Source organism: Pempheris klunzingeri, chromosome 19, assembly GCF_042242105.1.
Source record: "Pempheris klunzingeri isolate RE-2024b chromosome 19, fPemKlu1.hap1, whole genome shotgun sequence".
In the NCBI taxonomy this organism is placed as follows: Eukaryota; Metazoa; Chordata; class Actinopteri; order Acropomatiformes; family Pempheridae; genus Pempheris; species Pempheris klunzingeri.
In genome coordinates this window covers 20,494,769-20,510,209 of record NC_092030.1, presented here as the reverse complement: position 1 = coordinate 20,510,209, position 15,441 = coordinate 20,494,769, and the positions used below count along the sequence as shown (strand labels likewise).

The following is a 15,441-nucleotide window of genomic DNA, read 5'->3' as shown; positions in this document are numbered from 1 at the left end:
CCGTTTTTTTCAGTGGAGTCTGGTGTGATTGAAGAGAGCTACATAAAGGCCGCCTGTGGTCAACCCAAAAGGATCTTACAGGTCTGTCTCTGTAGGGATCACACTTAGACACTGAGCCTGTCAGTGTAAAAAAAAAAAAAAACAAGAACTTTTAGTGGGCGTACTTTGATCAAGCGCAGTTGCCCCAAAGGATTATATAGCATTGTTTCATGACTTTTTGTACCTTCTACTCACTTTCATTGTCTCCAGCCCTTCATCTGAACTTTACCATTTGCCTTTCTCTCATGACAAACTCTTAGAGAAAGTTCTGATGCATCAGCACCATCACATACGGTCTGCGTCTTTGTTCAGCCCTCCATCATCATCACTGTCATCACACTGGATCTCCCAACGCCAGCGCACTTACAGGGATATCTCATTATGCTGAGTTATACGAGTGTCCCGTCGCTTTCAAACACACTTGTCAAACAAAAAAAAGGCTATTCAGCTCAACGCTACGCTATAAAAGCTCAACATGTGGACTGCGGCATCTAAATAGCAGGCTTGTGTTCGGCTGCTGAACACCGGCAACAATCACAAGTACAGCAAAACAAGCTGTCTGACAGCATCTAGGAAGGAAGGAGGGGAAATAACTCCTGCCAGGCACCGACTAAGCAAAGATTAGATCCAGTAACAGTAGACTTCAAAATGGTGACGTGTGCATGAAACTGGAGGAAACAAACAAGATATTGACTGTAATAATTAGAGAATACACCCATTCAACCATCCATCTAACCATCATCCATCCCCCACTCTCAGCTGCAGCATCTTCATCACCGTCTCATTCAGAGAGCGTGACAGAGCGGCGGGGGGGTCGCCGAAGGTCAGAGCTCTTACCTTGGGCCATTTGGGGTTGATGAGACGGGCCTTGATGGCGTCGTCCAGAGCGGTGCTGTACTGGCCCAGCCTCAGATAGGCGGCGGAGCGGTTGCTGTACAGGATGCAGTTCTGGGGGTCGGCGGTCAGGGCCTCGCTGTACAGACGCACAGCCAGCGCGTACTCCCCCTGCTGGCAGGCCTGGTTACTGCGACGCACACGCTCCAGGAACTCCGCTTTGCTCAGGCCGGGGGGGACGGGGGGGACGGGCGGCCTGTCCGCCCTTTTTACCGCCGGGCCTGGAGGGATCACGGGAGAGGAGGAGGAGGAGGACGAAGAGGGAGGGTTGGCGGTCCTGCCGGTGGAGCGAGAACCAAACAGAGAGAACTGAGGAGAAGAGGGGAAGAGGGGAAGAGGGGAGGAGAAGGAGAAGGAGAGAAAACAGTGGTTAATTTCTTTAATTAGAGCTGAAAACAATTATTCCATCAATCAGTCAACAGAAAACTGATTAATCTTTGCTGCTTCCACCTCAAACTCAAGGATTTGATGCTTTTCTGTGTTTTGTGTCGCTGCAAACTGAAAATCTTCAGTTCTTGTACAAAATAAAACATCTGAATACGTCGCTGGGAAGCTGTAATAGTCATTTTTCCACTGTTTTAATTGACTTTTCACAGACTAAATAATTAACAACAATTGTTAGTTGCAGCTCCACTCAGGTATTAGCACCAAAAAGGCCGACATGAAGACAGTAACTGGTTGAGAAACAGAAACAGCCGTTAGATGGCTGGAATCAAATTAGCGTGTTTATTAGGAGGTTAATAAAAGCATAAATAAACTTTATTTCCTTAGTACCGTAGGACGACATAAACTTCCCTCCAGTTTTAAAGGATGTTATTAATCTAGATTCTCTCTCAGTTCTTTACTTCTTTCCCACCCTGTCCGTGGCACATGCTGCCGAAGACGGAAATCTTTTTTAAAAAATGATCACAACTACAGTTCAAAAGGGTAGTTTCATTGTTTAAAAGACGCTCGGCCTCCTAGAAAAGCTGCTCATTGTAGTTTTTCACAAATTCAAACAGGAGGAAATAGGAGCGTTTGTTGGGGACTATTTTCGAATTAATCCACATTTGGTGCTCTGGTGGGTGTTTGGGGCGGCAGGACAGTGGAGTGTTTTTAATAGTTAACCCTGCAGCTTTGGGCCGAGATGTCAAAACCAAATTGTGGCAAAGAGGAAGAAGAAACAGCAGAGAAATATGGAAAACTACATGTAAACACAGTTTTTAGACTCAAATATCACTTGTGTCACTATGAAGACTGACCAAATGAGGAAATGCTTTGTCGCAGAGGTAAAAACAAGTTTAAAAAAAATGACAGGAGGGAAATGTGCTTTTGGCTGCTGTTACATAAGTCATGAAAAACAACTTATTGCACGCAGAGTTCTGCTCAGGACGACACCCAAGCTGCAGCAGCCTCATTTGCATGATATGATAGTGTAGTTGCTGGCAAATGGGACACCAAACTGCTGCGTGCACTTTTCTTTTCTGCTCGGTGGTAACGGTTTGAATTCCTCAGAGAGTCCCGGAGAGAGAGAGGGAGGGAGGGAGGGAAAGAACTCAGACAGTCAGATGAGGCTTCTGTTCTTCTCATTCGCTTCTGTCACACCCGCTGAAACTTTGTGTAAAACGTGCTCGCTGAGGTTTGCTCTCTGTAGCTTTAACGTTGAGACGCTGCCTCCCTCCCGGATCTGGTGTTTCCAAATTTGTCCTTTCACCAGAGCTTACACCAAGGCCTTCATTATCTCTCTCTATTCCCCCCCCTCTCTCTCTCTCTCTCTGTCTCACATACACACAATTGTTCGGATACACACTTAAAATATGCAGACTGGAGGGATTCCTAAAACTTGCAGATGCATCACCCAACGGTTTCCAGCAAGAGACGAGAAAAGGCACGAAGACGTTTGGAGCAGAGCTGATGATTCACTTAAAATAAACTGCAAGGAAAGTTTAGGAGAACCGACACTGAGAGTGAGACGTAGACGTAGTCCTGCTTCACTAGAGGTTTCTTAAACAGCTTTTCCTCTAATATTGACCTGGGCCTTTATCAGAAGCAGGGTTACATCAGAGACAGGCCTGTATTTCTAACGTCTGATCAGGATATTTGGTCCCATTTACCAGCTCGTCAATCACAGATTAGCTTTGGAGGCAGTTTGAGGGTTCAGGTTCAGGATACTTCTTCGACATGCAGGTAACCAGGAACCAAACTGCCGATTGACCGATTAACTCGCTCTGCCGCTGAGCCACAGCTGCCTCCTTCTCCACCCTGGTTTTACCCCCGGCCTTCATTGGGGGCAGGGTTTTTATATTTGTTTGTGTCGACCACACCCCAGGCTATTATTAGAGGGTTTTATTTGAGAAAATATGGTAAGTAACTAACATACGGTTACTGTAAAACCTGCTTCACGTTGAGATTTAGTCCTAAAATCCAGTGGTGGGCCGGGAGAAAGTTAGGGTCAATGGATTCATAACATTTGGGGGCAGTTTTAGACCTGCAAAGAGAACCAAACAGATCTTCAGCACTGTCACTCTGTCATTTTGTCTGTTTTTTGGCTCTTTGTTTCTCTCTCTCACCTCGTGATTTTCCTGTTAACCACTTGTTCTGGTCATAAACACCCAGAAATGACCCCCCACTGAGCCTCCCCCCCCTTTATTACTGTTACTACACATGCTAATCTTTGCAATCTGGTAATATTGTCAGTTTTATTGCTGAAATTATGACTTGAATCGCTGCAGCAGAACAGCTAATTAACTGTCAGTTGCTCTTCAGGATCATGGATTTCTTCCATTAGTCAGAGTGCAGGACAACTGGAGGAGTTTCAGCGCTCAGCAGAGCTCCGTTAGCTCTAATTCATTTCAGATACAAACGCAGACAAAGCATCTGTCATGGAGACTCTTTCAAGCCGTGGAAATAAGGATTAATTCCTTAAGTTCTGGTGCGCTCAGAGACCTGAACAACTTCTCCTCTCTCTGTTTAGCTCCTGACATTTTTAATTAAGTGTGTCACTGACAGATGGTGATGCGATTCATTTGGAAACAATCAAGCTGCAGACGGTGAAAAAGGCAGATTTAAGTGGTTTTTCATGATGCTGCTTAACAGAGAACTGAGATCCTTGAATTAAATCTCCAGCAGGAGTTCAAATCAAAGTCTAATTCCCCCAAAACACCCAAAAGTCTCCTTCAGACCTGTTTAATCACTAAAATACTTTGATATTTTCAGGCTTCATTTATCTATTATATCATCAACGATTATGTGACAAAACGTTGATTATTTTGATAATCAGCTGATGATTAAGTCATTTTTTAAGCGTAAAAGCTTCTCGTTTGTGAGGATTTTCTCTGTCACGTATGCTAATCGATTGATTATTGTCGTGCTTTGGACTGTTGGTCCAACAAAAACCAGCTTCTTAAACCCACCAGTATGTGAAGGGCATTTTTAAAATACCTTATTTTATCTTAAAAATTAACTGAAAAAATAATCTGCACATCAGTCGATAATGAAAGTGATTATTATTTCTAAAATGGAGACGTTCTTCCGGGCAAAGTTCTCCGAAAATCAAGAACTTCACATGAACCCAACTAACTAAAGTCAAACCAAAATAACCCCTATAATTAGCACCAAATTACAAAGTTCTGTCCGGGAAAATTACAGACGTGTAAAATTAAGTGCTACCTTTTTATTTGCCTCTAAGCTTATTGTGCTTCCTTTATTTTGATGGCTACTGTCTTCACTTGTTTCTGCAGTTTAACTGGACGTCATGTATATTTACATCGTCAGTCTGTTCATGTTGTTTGGATTTAATGTTGTTACAATGATTTTCTGTCGCCTCGTGCTCAGGTCGCTCTGGAAAAGGACTTTAATGTGGTCAAATAAAGGCAGATGAAAGCTTTCTCTGCCCTGCCAGGGATAAAAACTCCTTTCTAAAAATCCCAAATTCACAGAAAACCATCAAGGACGTGTCCTCGGTGTCCTCGGTGGGAGCTGCAGCCCTGAGGAGCACCGTGACACAGAAACGTTCAATTCAGTGAGTCAAACCTCCACATCTCCCACTCCCTGTAGTGCACCATCATGTTTCACGACTGCGCCGTGTTGTTGCGAAACAAATACGGCGCATGATTTAAAGCAGAGCTTGTTTAACATGTTAGCGGGGCGTTGCTCGCTGAAATAAACACAGCAGGCCACATATCATGTGTATGGAACTAAGGCGTAAGTCTCTAAGCCCATTACTGCTGAATTAGAATACAGTTAGTAGAGCGCAAGAAGAAAAATGTGCCGAGGAGTTCAGAGGGGACTTTTGCAATCACACAGTTTACATTAGTGAGTAGGCCGAGCACACTGTTGTGTTACAGTGTTTTTCTTCAGACAGACGTCCTGCTGCACTGGAGCGCCTCTGCAGCGCTGTGTGGGTGCACCTGTGAGCAAACTGTTCAAATGGTTTGTTTGGGAGCGCTGATTATATATTTGTGCATGAGAGATGGAGAAACGAGTGAAGAGTGAGCTCCGGTTTCACTGATCTGAGTTCAGCAGGGATGATTAAACCTGCTTTAATTTAATTCTTATATACATTCACCCTCTTAGTCGTCATGTACGGTGGCCCTGAGGGCTCAATGCGCTGCAAGTCAAAGGATAATTCTGGTGTTTTTAAACCTGGGGCATATTTTTTTTTTACATTTTTTGGGTTCAAACTGGCAGCTAAGTACAAAATATTTTGGAGTTGGTTCAATACATTGCCTTAGCTGGCAGCCATGAAACAGGCCGCAATGACTGCAATCCTTTGTGGCGACCACGCCTGTCAGAGCACATCCACTAAAAATGCTTGTTTTTGCCACTGACAGGCTCAGATTGTTCTTCGAAGTGTCTGACAGCACTAAAGAAAGGATCCTTACAGAGACAGGCCTCTGAGATCCTTTTTGTTTAAACAGAAACAGCCGTTAAATCGCCTTCTTCAAAGCCACCAGACTCCATTGACAAAAACAGCGATTTTACCTTGCAGAGCATGGGAGTTGCTGGTTCACCGCTGCCTCAGTCAGTTAGTTGTTATTGTTGTTGTGTGTTGCACAAATATCACATTGGATCTGAACTGATCCTAACACCACTAAAACATACAACTCGCACAATAATACAACAAACTGTCAACAATACAGCATTCGTGCTCTGTGAGGTAAAATCACTGTTTTTATCAATGGAGTCTGGTGGCTTTGAAGAGAGCTACAACAACTGTTTCTGGTGACCCTCTTGTCCGTGCAGCGTTTCTCCTTCTTTGTGGTTTCTCACTTTGCAGCATGTGTTGTCAAATTGGTGAACAAGTTTTCTTAATTTGCTCGTGTTTTCCCTGCTTGCATGTGTTGACCTCTCAGGGCCACCGTAGATCTGGCAAACTTGATATTTAAACTGGCCGTATGCTTGTTAGACAGTCAAATGGCTCTCTGTCAACACTTTGAATGTGAATGCATGAAAATGTGTGCCGTTCTCCCTGTGTTCGACCAAAATCCCTCCTCTCCATGATGGTCGGTCACATCAGGTGGAAACACTTTGACAGTATAACTGTGTTCAAGTGTAACTCAGCCCTTCCTGTGACATGAAACAACATTAGCATTCATGAGGAATCGTCAAAGTCCATTTTCCACTCTCCTTTTATCTTTGTTTTTTTTTGTCTCCATCGACCCCTGAGGCAAAATATCTCACTGTTTAGCTGCTAAATGCTCCACTACGCTCCCCCGCTACTCTCTACCTGTGTCTGTCTGCTGTTTGAAGCTGAGCAGGTAGTGCACAGAGGGTTTTAAAAGCTTTATCACCGAAAACAGCTGCCTGCCGCTGCCAACACCAGCACCGATGAGAGCAGCGAGACCGACTGACAAAAACAGTGACGCAAAAACAGAGAAGTTTCTGGCTGTAAAACCACAACAATGAGCTAAAACACACAATAAAGCTCAGTAGAGCCGAGAGCAGCTGCAGAGCGGGGCGATAACTCAAGTGCAACATTTTTCACATGCAGGTAGTCATTTGGCCCTTTGTTCATATAAAAATAATCATTACAGCTGCTTTCAGGCACTCATCTCTCCTACAGAGCCTCAGAAGCCCACCAGAACACTTCTCTCAGTGAGAAACCCAGCAACACACAACAGCAGGCAGAAACACAGGAACGACCTCTTGATGTCTCTTTTCTGGCCAAAATGGCGGCAAATGTTACACAAACCACCAGTGAACATTAAAAGGAGAAACAAAATCTAAAATGTCTTCAACTAAAACGTCCTTTTATTGATTTGAACCAACTAAAAACCCACAAAATGCCAGAGTCTGTTTCTCCAGGCCGTCGGCTGTCTGTGCTGTTTAATATTAAGGCCGTGCTGATGATTTATCAGTCGCTCTACCCTCCGAACATCGAGGCCACGAGCTGGAGAACGAACAAGGATCAGGACAAGAAGGAGATACAAGCAGGCAAAGTGAGTGTCCTCCTCAGGGAGTCTGGGGTGAGGAGCACCGAGGGAGCAGGGTGAGGTGGGTCAGGCCTCGGGTCAGGATGCCTCCAGGCCGTCTCCTCTTGGGGGTTTTCCCAGCACGTCCGACTGGTAGGAACCCGCTGGAGAGATTATATATCTCATCTAGCCTCAGGTTCCCCCAGGAGGAGCTGGACAACGTCCCTCCAGAGAAGAGGGGACGTCTAGCTAGGAAACAGATGGATGGATGATCTGTAGCTGTCAAATAAACGTACTCTGAGGTGGCACAAGCACAAACTCTCTTTACTCGAGCAGAAGTAACTTCTTCTACTCTAGTCTGCCGCTCCGATAAATACACCAAGTGTGTTATTGTTCCATCTGTTTAGGTCGAAATCAGCTTCGATGATCCCAACATTTACTGGACAAACAACGCTGATCACCCTCATTTATTTTGGTTAAAGTTAAACATGGTTTGGAAGAGAAACACCTGAGGGTCTGCATGGGAGCGCCAAGAAATATCTTCTGAACATATTACTTACAGCAGCTTTAAAGGGCAGAACTACAGGATGGAGGAAACCAGATCCTCCTACCTAGAATATACGGGTGTGAAACGTTTGGGACTTCTATCAAAATCCATATTTATTACGGCTACAAAAACCTGAATTCATTAAATGCTGGAGTCCTGTTACAGCCTTACTGACACAGTGAGGTTAAATACTCTGCTGTGTGTTTCTTACCTGGGATCATATTTGGAGTAGAGAAGCATTATCTGATTGGATTTGATTCATTTATTTTACTTTACTCATATTTTGTAGCAGGTATAATAATAATTCTAATTATCTGTGGCCTATTTAATGTTTGGATATGTGTGATAATGGTTCAGGAAGTGGGAAGAAAAGGACAAGGACAAAAAAAGAGTTTTAAAAAGATCATTAATTCTCCTCAAATACATTAAAACTAAAGTAAATAAGCCTGTTTAGGAAAACATAAGGAGTAGAAAGTACAGATATTTGTGGTAAGTATGATACAGACACCTCTGAGTGTAATGGGAGTACAGAGAACAATATTTGCCGCCGAATTGGAGTAAAAGTACAAAATACAAGTACTTCAAATGTGTAGTGAAGTGCAGTACTTGAGTAAACGTACGGGGAAAGTGTTCTGGTGTTTGTACAGGAAGGAGTTAAACACACACACACACACACACACACACACACACACAGGACAAAAAAAGACAGGAACACAACATGAATGTTCAGTCCACACACACACACACACACACACACACACACACACACACACACACACACACACACACACTTCCCCTGTCTGAGGACTTCAGGCCCCTCTTTCAGCCCAGGTCAAAGGGAGTACATTCCTGGAGAACAACACAGGGAATAACACAGAAACTGAAGGGCCGAATACCTGAAGGACAGGAAGCTGTGTCCCTGAACGCACCGCTTTGATCCTCTATTATAAAAGTCTCATAGTGGTTAGCATGTATGTTAGTACGCTCCGTATGGGACACATGAGGCAGCTGCACTAGGAGCACGGTAACGTTTAGATGAATTGATTTGTTCTTGTGCCTCAAGTTTGGGTTTAAGATTGTAAAGTGAACATGAATCCGTGTTGATTAAAGTCATTTTCCAAGAAGAAATATCAATATTTTCTGGTTCCAGATACTCAAATGTGTTTATTTGAAGCTTCAGAGTGTTTGTTAAGTTTAGATGTTGTATATATTTATATATACACACTTATTTTTCCACCTACATGTACGTACTTTATAGTTAAAGGTTTATTTTTCTGTTTATTTGTTGTTCTGCTGTGTCGGCCTTGTTTGTCCATTTCTCTCTGTGTGTGAAACCAGAGTCAGACTCTTCTCATATATACGTAAATAAAGCTTTTTCTGTCTCTTATAACAGTAAACTGAGCATTCAGACTGCTGCATTTAGTTATTTAGCCCTATTTTCAGGATATTTTCATCAAATAACACAGAAGATTAGCTAGACTAGTTCTCTTTTATCGTATGTAAACCTCCCTCCAGTCTGAAAATAAGTCCCACAGGATGGCAGCTGCCTTGTGGTGAAAAGTACATTTAAAGGACTTGTACTTTACTTGATTATTTCCATTTTAAGCAACCACTAGAGACATACAGTGTTCTTTATACTCCTTATACACTTTTTAACGTGTTAATGTAAGATACCAGCAGTACATTAAGTATAGAGTATATAAAAGTATCCTAAAAGTAGTGCAAAGTTTATCTGCTGCACCATTTAAGTGGTGAACACATGAATGCATCAAACATCATTCTGAAATGGGGCTTTTCTGCAGAACACCACTTGTATTTTTGGTTCTTTCTGTATATTCGGATGCTGCTCGGGTGTCTCCACACTGTGCTAATGCTACTTTAACTTAAATAGAAGATGTGAGAGGCTCTTCCAGCAGTGGAGCTGCCTGTTAGTCTGTAAACTGTCAACTCTAAACTTGTGCAGACGACTTTTCTTTCTCCTCTCAGCCTCCTGCAGACTCCACCACCACCACCACCACCACCACCACCAAACTCAACAGCGGATTGTGCCATTTCGTGCCACCCTTAAATAAAACATTCCCATTAAAGCTTCTACCTTTTCTTTCCTGGTTCTGTGCTTTTCCATCCTGCTCTCTGCTAAATCCGGCAGCTCCAAACTTTCATCCCGCAGCAGCAGCAGCAGCAGCAGCAGCAGCAGCAGCAGAGAGGCGAAGCCAGCAAAACACTCATCCGACACAATGCCAGTGTTTAGTAGCCGATCCTTTCACTCTGAACTTGGCGACTCTTGTGCGTTAAGCGGCGATCCTCCACGGTTTTTCCAGGGGGAAGTTAATCCAGAGAAGGTGCGCCATGTTCCCGCAGCAGATCTTCTCCCCATAGCGGAATTTCAGTCCGGTGAGAGGCGGGGATCCGGTCGGCTCCACGGCTGCAGCCTTTCTGCAAGGTTTCAATTACTTTTCATGACATCAGAGAGGAGTTGAGTTACCTGACAGATATTCATTACAGCAGGCCTGAGTTACACACTCCTGTGGAGAGGGATCAGAGGTGACGCTGCTTCTTTTGTGCTTTTATTGTGAAAGAAATGAACAGTTTTTTTTTTTGGTTTTTTTTTTTTAAAAACTTTTATTAAGTCAAACAAACACCAACAAAAACAACAAACAGGGAGGAAAAGTTCCCTCAACAGTTTAAATAAATATTCAACACTTTGGGAAACATATTTGATTTCTTACAGGTGGAAATATTGATATTATTCTCATATTTGTCAGTAAATAATATAATAATAATATTAAAAGCAGTTAGCTTAGCTTAGCATAAAGACTGGAAACAGGGGGAAACAGCTAGCCTGGCTCTGTCCGAAGGTTAAAAAAACAATTACCAGCAACTCTGAAGCTCAATACTTGACATTTTATGTCTTTTAAAAAAGTTTTTATCTCTTTTTATCTTGTTTACTGAAGAGTAAAACAGGAAAAATCTACCAGGATGTTTTTTACACCTTCGCACTGCTTTCAGGCTTTATGCTAAGCTAGGCTAACTGGCTGCTAGCTCATAGCTCTTGGCTCAAGATGCTTGTACAGTAAATATGAACCTACAGCAAGACATAGCTTAGCTTAGCTTAGCTTAGCGTAAAGACTGTTCAAGACCAAAACCAAAGTGTAAAAACAACAAATTTGGGGGTTTATGGAGGGTTATGTTTGGACAACCACGGAGAGGAACGTCACCTCGCCAAAAATGTTTTACACTTGACCAGTTTCTATGCTAAGCTAGGCTAACCGGCTGCTGGTACCACTCTCATACATGTACGGTAAATATGAAGCTATAGCTAGGAGACAGTTAGCTTAGCTTAGCACAAAGACTGGAAACGGGGGGAAACAGCTAGCCTGGCTGTGTCTAAAGGTTAAAAAAAACATCTGCCACCTTTAAAGTTCATGTCTTTTTCATCCAAAAAAACAAAAACAAAACAATGACACTTGCTGAAAGCTTTGGACAGACCCAGTTAGCTGTTTTTCCCCCTTATTCCCAGTATTTATGCTAAGCTAAGCTAACCGTCACATCCTCATCGAACTCTCAGCAAGAAAACAAAACTCCCAAAATATCAAACTAGTCCTAAATTCCTCCACACGTCACAAATCGAACCAAATGTCACCATCTGTTTTATGTACAACTATTTACATGTGTTCTTACATCTTTACTTTTATAGCAGAGCAACAACGTCATTTTCATCCAACACAGAACAAATATTTACAAAAACACTGGAGAGCTCGCTAACAGTGACTATAGGGCTTTAAGTAGTGCAGACGAAGAGGTGCATTAAGGAACCTGTGGCCTCCTTTCTGTTATTATCTCAGGGAAAACTAACACCAACAAAATAGACCCTTTTCATGGCAGACATTTGGACTTACAGGCCAGAGTTTGCAGCCGTGCTGTGAGCTAAAACGTGCTCATTTCAGCATGTTAGCATGCTAACAGATTAGCACTAAGCACAAAGTATAATAGATTTGCATGTATTTGGTCATTAATCAACTTGAAGTTGTGGTAAATCAAAAATTTTACCTGGTTTTGGCGTTAACAGCAAGATGAACGTCTGTGAAACCTTTCATGGCAATCCGTTCAATAGTTATTGAGATATTGTCATTTAAAGTGTTGCCATTCATAGAAACACACCTGTAAAACAAGCACAGGTGAGTCTGATCACTGCACTGAGAGTCTCTCCTGCACTGTCAAAGCATCTGCTGTGACAAGGGTTTGTTTTACTGCAGGAAAAGTCACAAAAGCAGATAAAAAACATAAAAAGTGTTCCACCACATCCCTGATGGAGACAACATGAGGACGTACTGCTACAATATTTATTGAGGCGTCAAAGTGTTCGATATTAATTATCAAAATAAATGTAAAAAGAAATATTTCATTTTTATTGCAGGTCATTTTATTACAATCCAGCAGTTTTTCTTTATTTTAATGTTAATCCAAAGTCTGTTTTTGAGCTTTTAATTGATTTGAACCATAAACTGTATTAAAGACATGGAGTCTATGATTTTGGGAATATTTTGGACATAAGTGCTTTCATTTTTGACATATTATCCCTTGGCATGGTGTGTTTTTGTAATAGTTTATCTTGACTTTGGCAAAACTTGGCATAAAAAGTGCTGGAATTAAACCTGAAATAAACCTAAAAGAAGAAAACCTGTTGGTTTATTTCACATTTTCTGGGTTATTTATTTATCCATTTGCTTGTTGAACACTTCTAGATGAGCTCTCTCCGTCTTGCAGCATCCTGACCGTGTCTCCTGGTGTTTTTGGCGATCCTGAGGCACAGCTTGTGAAGCCTGATGCTTCTGTCTTTCCTCCTCGCTCTCCTGGCGCTCGGCCTCCGGACCTCCAGCCTGACGGCCTGTAGATGGCGCCGCTCCTCCATGTCTGAGCCGCTCCGCCGGTCCACCTGAGGAAGCTCTGCCTTCACCAGAGCTGCTGCACAGCTGTGGAGCCAAACAGAAGCAGTGATGCTAAAATCAGCTAAATGCATACATTTAAAGTATTCAAAAACAGTTCAGAGGTGCTTTTACTCTCCATTTTACGTTTCTGCTTACATTTCACAACTCCACAGCATTTATTTGATAGCTAGTGTCACTTTGCAGATTAAAATTTCACATAAGAAAACACATTGTTGAAGATTAAACCAGCAAAAATGAGAGAAAATGTAAAAAAAAATGAATGCAAATGTGTGTAGCTGTTTTTTTTTTGGTTTGGTTGAAAGTAACAAAGTACATTTACTCACGTACGGTACTCTGACAGTTATAGTTATAGACTAAATCTGTATTTCTAAACTGTTTTGCTCTCTGACAGTTTCATTGAAATAACTGTTTGCTCAGTGAACATTTTCCTGATGACTTTCTGGTCTCGGTGGCTAGTTTTCAGTCTTCTTCAACACAGCAGGATGTTCATTTAGTCAATTATGGTCCCATTTAGAGGAAGATTTGGGCTCCGAAACCAAGAAGACGAATAAAAACGTCAGGCCACAAACCAGCGTCCACTTCCTTTATACAGTTTATGGAAACAACTGGGCGAAACGGTCTAATTGTACATTAAGTAGTTCAGTGTTTCCACCTGTAGCAGCTCCAACACTGATGATTCACTATTTATGATCTAATCCTGTGACAGATATCAGCCACAGGAGTCATTTCACTGCAGACTGAGTACTTTTACTTTGGTCACTTTAATCACAGTTTGCTTATAAAACCTCCTTCATTTAAAGAATGCAGGACTTTTACTTGTAATAGAGTATTTTTTTATTGCTCTGCTTTTGTTCTTAAAGGTTCAATCTGTGGGATTTACGGGGACTTATTGGCAAAGGTATCTCAGAATATGTTTTCAGTAGTCGTTATGTTTTCGTTGGCTTAGAACGAGCCCTTTATATCTACACAGGGGTGTCTACAGTGGCCCAGGATGGACAAACAACGGCCTTTTGTGTTTTTACGCTGAAGTGGCAGCTTGAATCTGGTGACGTGAATGCACCGGTTGGAAGACAAAGAAGAAAGAAGAGGAACACCTTTTTGTGTTGTGTGACAAATGGGGGATCATACTGATTATTCAGCACAAGAAAAAGGCGTGAATCCACTGAGGAAAGGGAGGACGGAGGCCGCTAGATGCCACTAAATCCTACGCACTGCACCTTTAAGTAAAGGATCTGAGCACTTTTTCCACCATTGCTCCACAGAGGAATCATACTGTTTTAGCATAAAGCAGCTAAATCACATGATGTTTCAGTGTGAGCACATGTAGGACGGACTGTGACTGTGTCCTTACATTGTCCCTGCCGTGCAGTCCTGTGGCAGGAAGCAGGACTGAGACACGTGTCCCAGCAGGAGAGCCTGAACTTCGGTCAGCTGTCTCTGTTTAGCCAAAGTCTGGAATAATCTGGGTGGACAGGCAAACACGTCAGAGACAGACAGACAGACAGACAGACAAAAAAAAACAAAACAAACGCAGCAGGCGAACACACCACCAAGGCAAAAAAGAAAATCGGATGAAGAGGCCGCGTGTGCAAACTGATTATGATAATGTCCAAGGTCGTAAACTCATTTGTGTGCAGATTCCGTGTAGGAGTGTGACTCTGAACGCACCGCATGTGTACGCTGCTTGTGGCCTACTTTTGTGTTATGAAACATCACAGCGTGTCTGCCTCGTCTTACTCGGCTTTCACAGGCATAAATGTGAGTGTGCTGTTGTCACAATATAATAGTACATACTTTGCAATATAGGATTTTAACTATTTACATAATATTTAAGTAAATAATGTGTGTATTTTAGACATGACACACCCCGGCGTCACTACGTGTGCTCCTGCCAATAAAATCTGGAGTTTTTAGGCAAAATTTGTAACAAAAAAAGGCGATTTTTCAGTGTATTTATTGGTTGAAATGTGATTTACCTGGCGGTGCAGTTGCAGTGGTACAGTGTCGTGACCTCCGGGTTGTAGAGGCCGTATCTCCTCTGCTTTGGAAGGATCTTCTTCCTGCACATATCGAGCTCCTTGTAGACAGCACATGACAGCTGCTCCTCTGCAGAGAGGGAGCATCAGTGTGCAAAATCACAGTCCTGTTAGTGTTGAGTGTGGAAATATAAACTGACGAGCTGGACAGATGTGCACGATGCTGCGTACCTGTGAGAGCAGCATCCAGGTTTTTGGTGTTTGGTAAAGTGTTCTCCTGTCGGTCTGTGTTCCCAGCTCCTGGTCCTGCAGGGCCCCGTGATGTGTTCGTGGTACCATTGGTAACGGGAGCGTCGGAGGCATTCGTCGAAGGTGTAGGGCCTGTGGGTGCTGCAGCAGTGACGGAGGAGAGCCGCCGGTCTGGCGTGCTGCTCTCCGGTCGCTCTGCAGATGTGGTGGTGTTCACGGTGGAGCTGGTGCTGTTCAGGCTGACCTCTGCTGGAGTGGTGGACTCGTACATCGTGGGTGGATGCACCTCAGCGTACACATCCATCTTAGTCTCTTTGCACCTACAGGTCACAACAGGGGTCAGAAGAGTGATTTGAGATTTTGGGAGACAGCGATGGAGATCGATGCCACTCTCA

The 15,441-nt window shown here is 43.0% G+C and overlaps 2 protein-coding genes across 2 annotated transcripts in view; both read right to left on the bottom strand.

The window, feature by feature from the left end:
* Positions 1-10,013, bottom strand: part of ttc28 (tetratricopeptide repeat domain 28) — a 114,101-nt gene extending 104,088 nt beyond the window's left edge. The window contains exons 1-2 of the mRNA XM_070851161.1: positions 9,968-10,013; positions 877-1,242 (exon numbers count right to left, since the gene is read on the bottom strand). Of these exons, the coding sequence (XP_070707262.1) occupies positions 877-1,242; positions 9,968-9,997 (396 nt within the window). The 5' untranslated portion in view covers positions 9,998-10,013. The remainder of the gene's footprint in view (positions 1-876; positions 1,243-9,967) is intronic.
* Positions 10,014-12,613: 2,600 nt separating this feature from the next.
* pla2g3 (phospholipase A2 group III) overlaps positions 12,614-15,441 on the bottom strand; it is a 5,150-nt gene continuing 2,322 nt past the window's right edge. The window contains exons 4-7 of the mRNA XM_070851066.1: positions 15,029-15,366; positions 14,798-14,927; positions 14,173-14,283; positions 12,614-12,845 (exon numbers count right to left, since the gene is read on the bottom strand). Of these exons, the coding sequence (XP_070707167.1) occupies positions 12,614-12,845; positions 14,173-14,283; positions 14,798-14,927; positions 15,029-15,366 (811 nt within the window). The remainder of the gene's footprint in view (positions 12,846-14,172; positions 14,284-14,797; positions 14,928-15,028; positions 15,367-15,441) is intronic.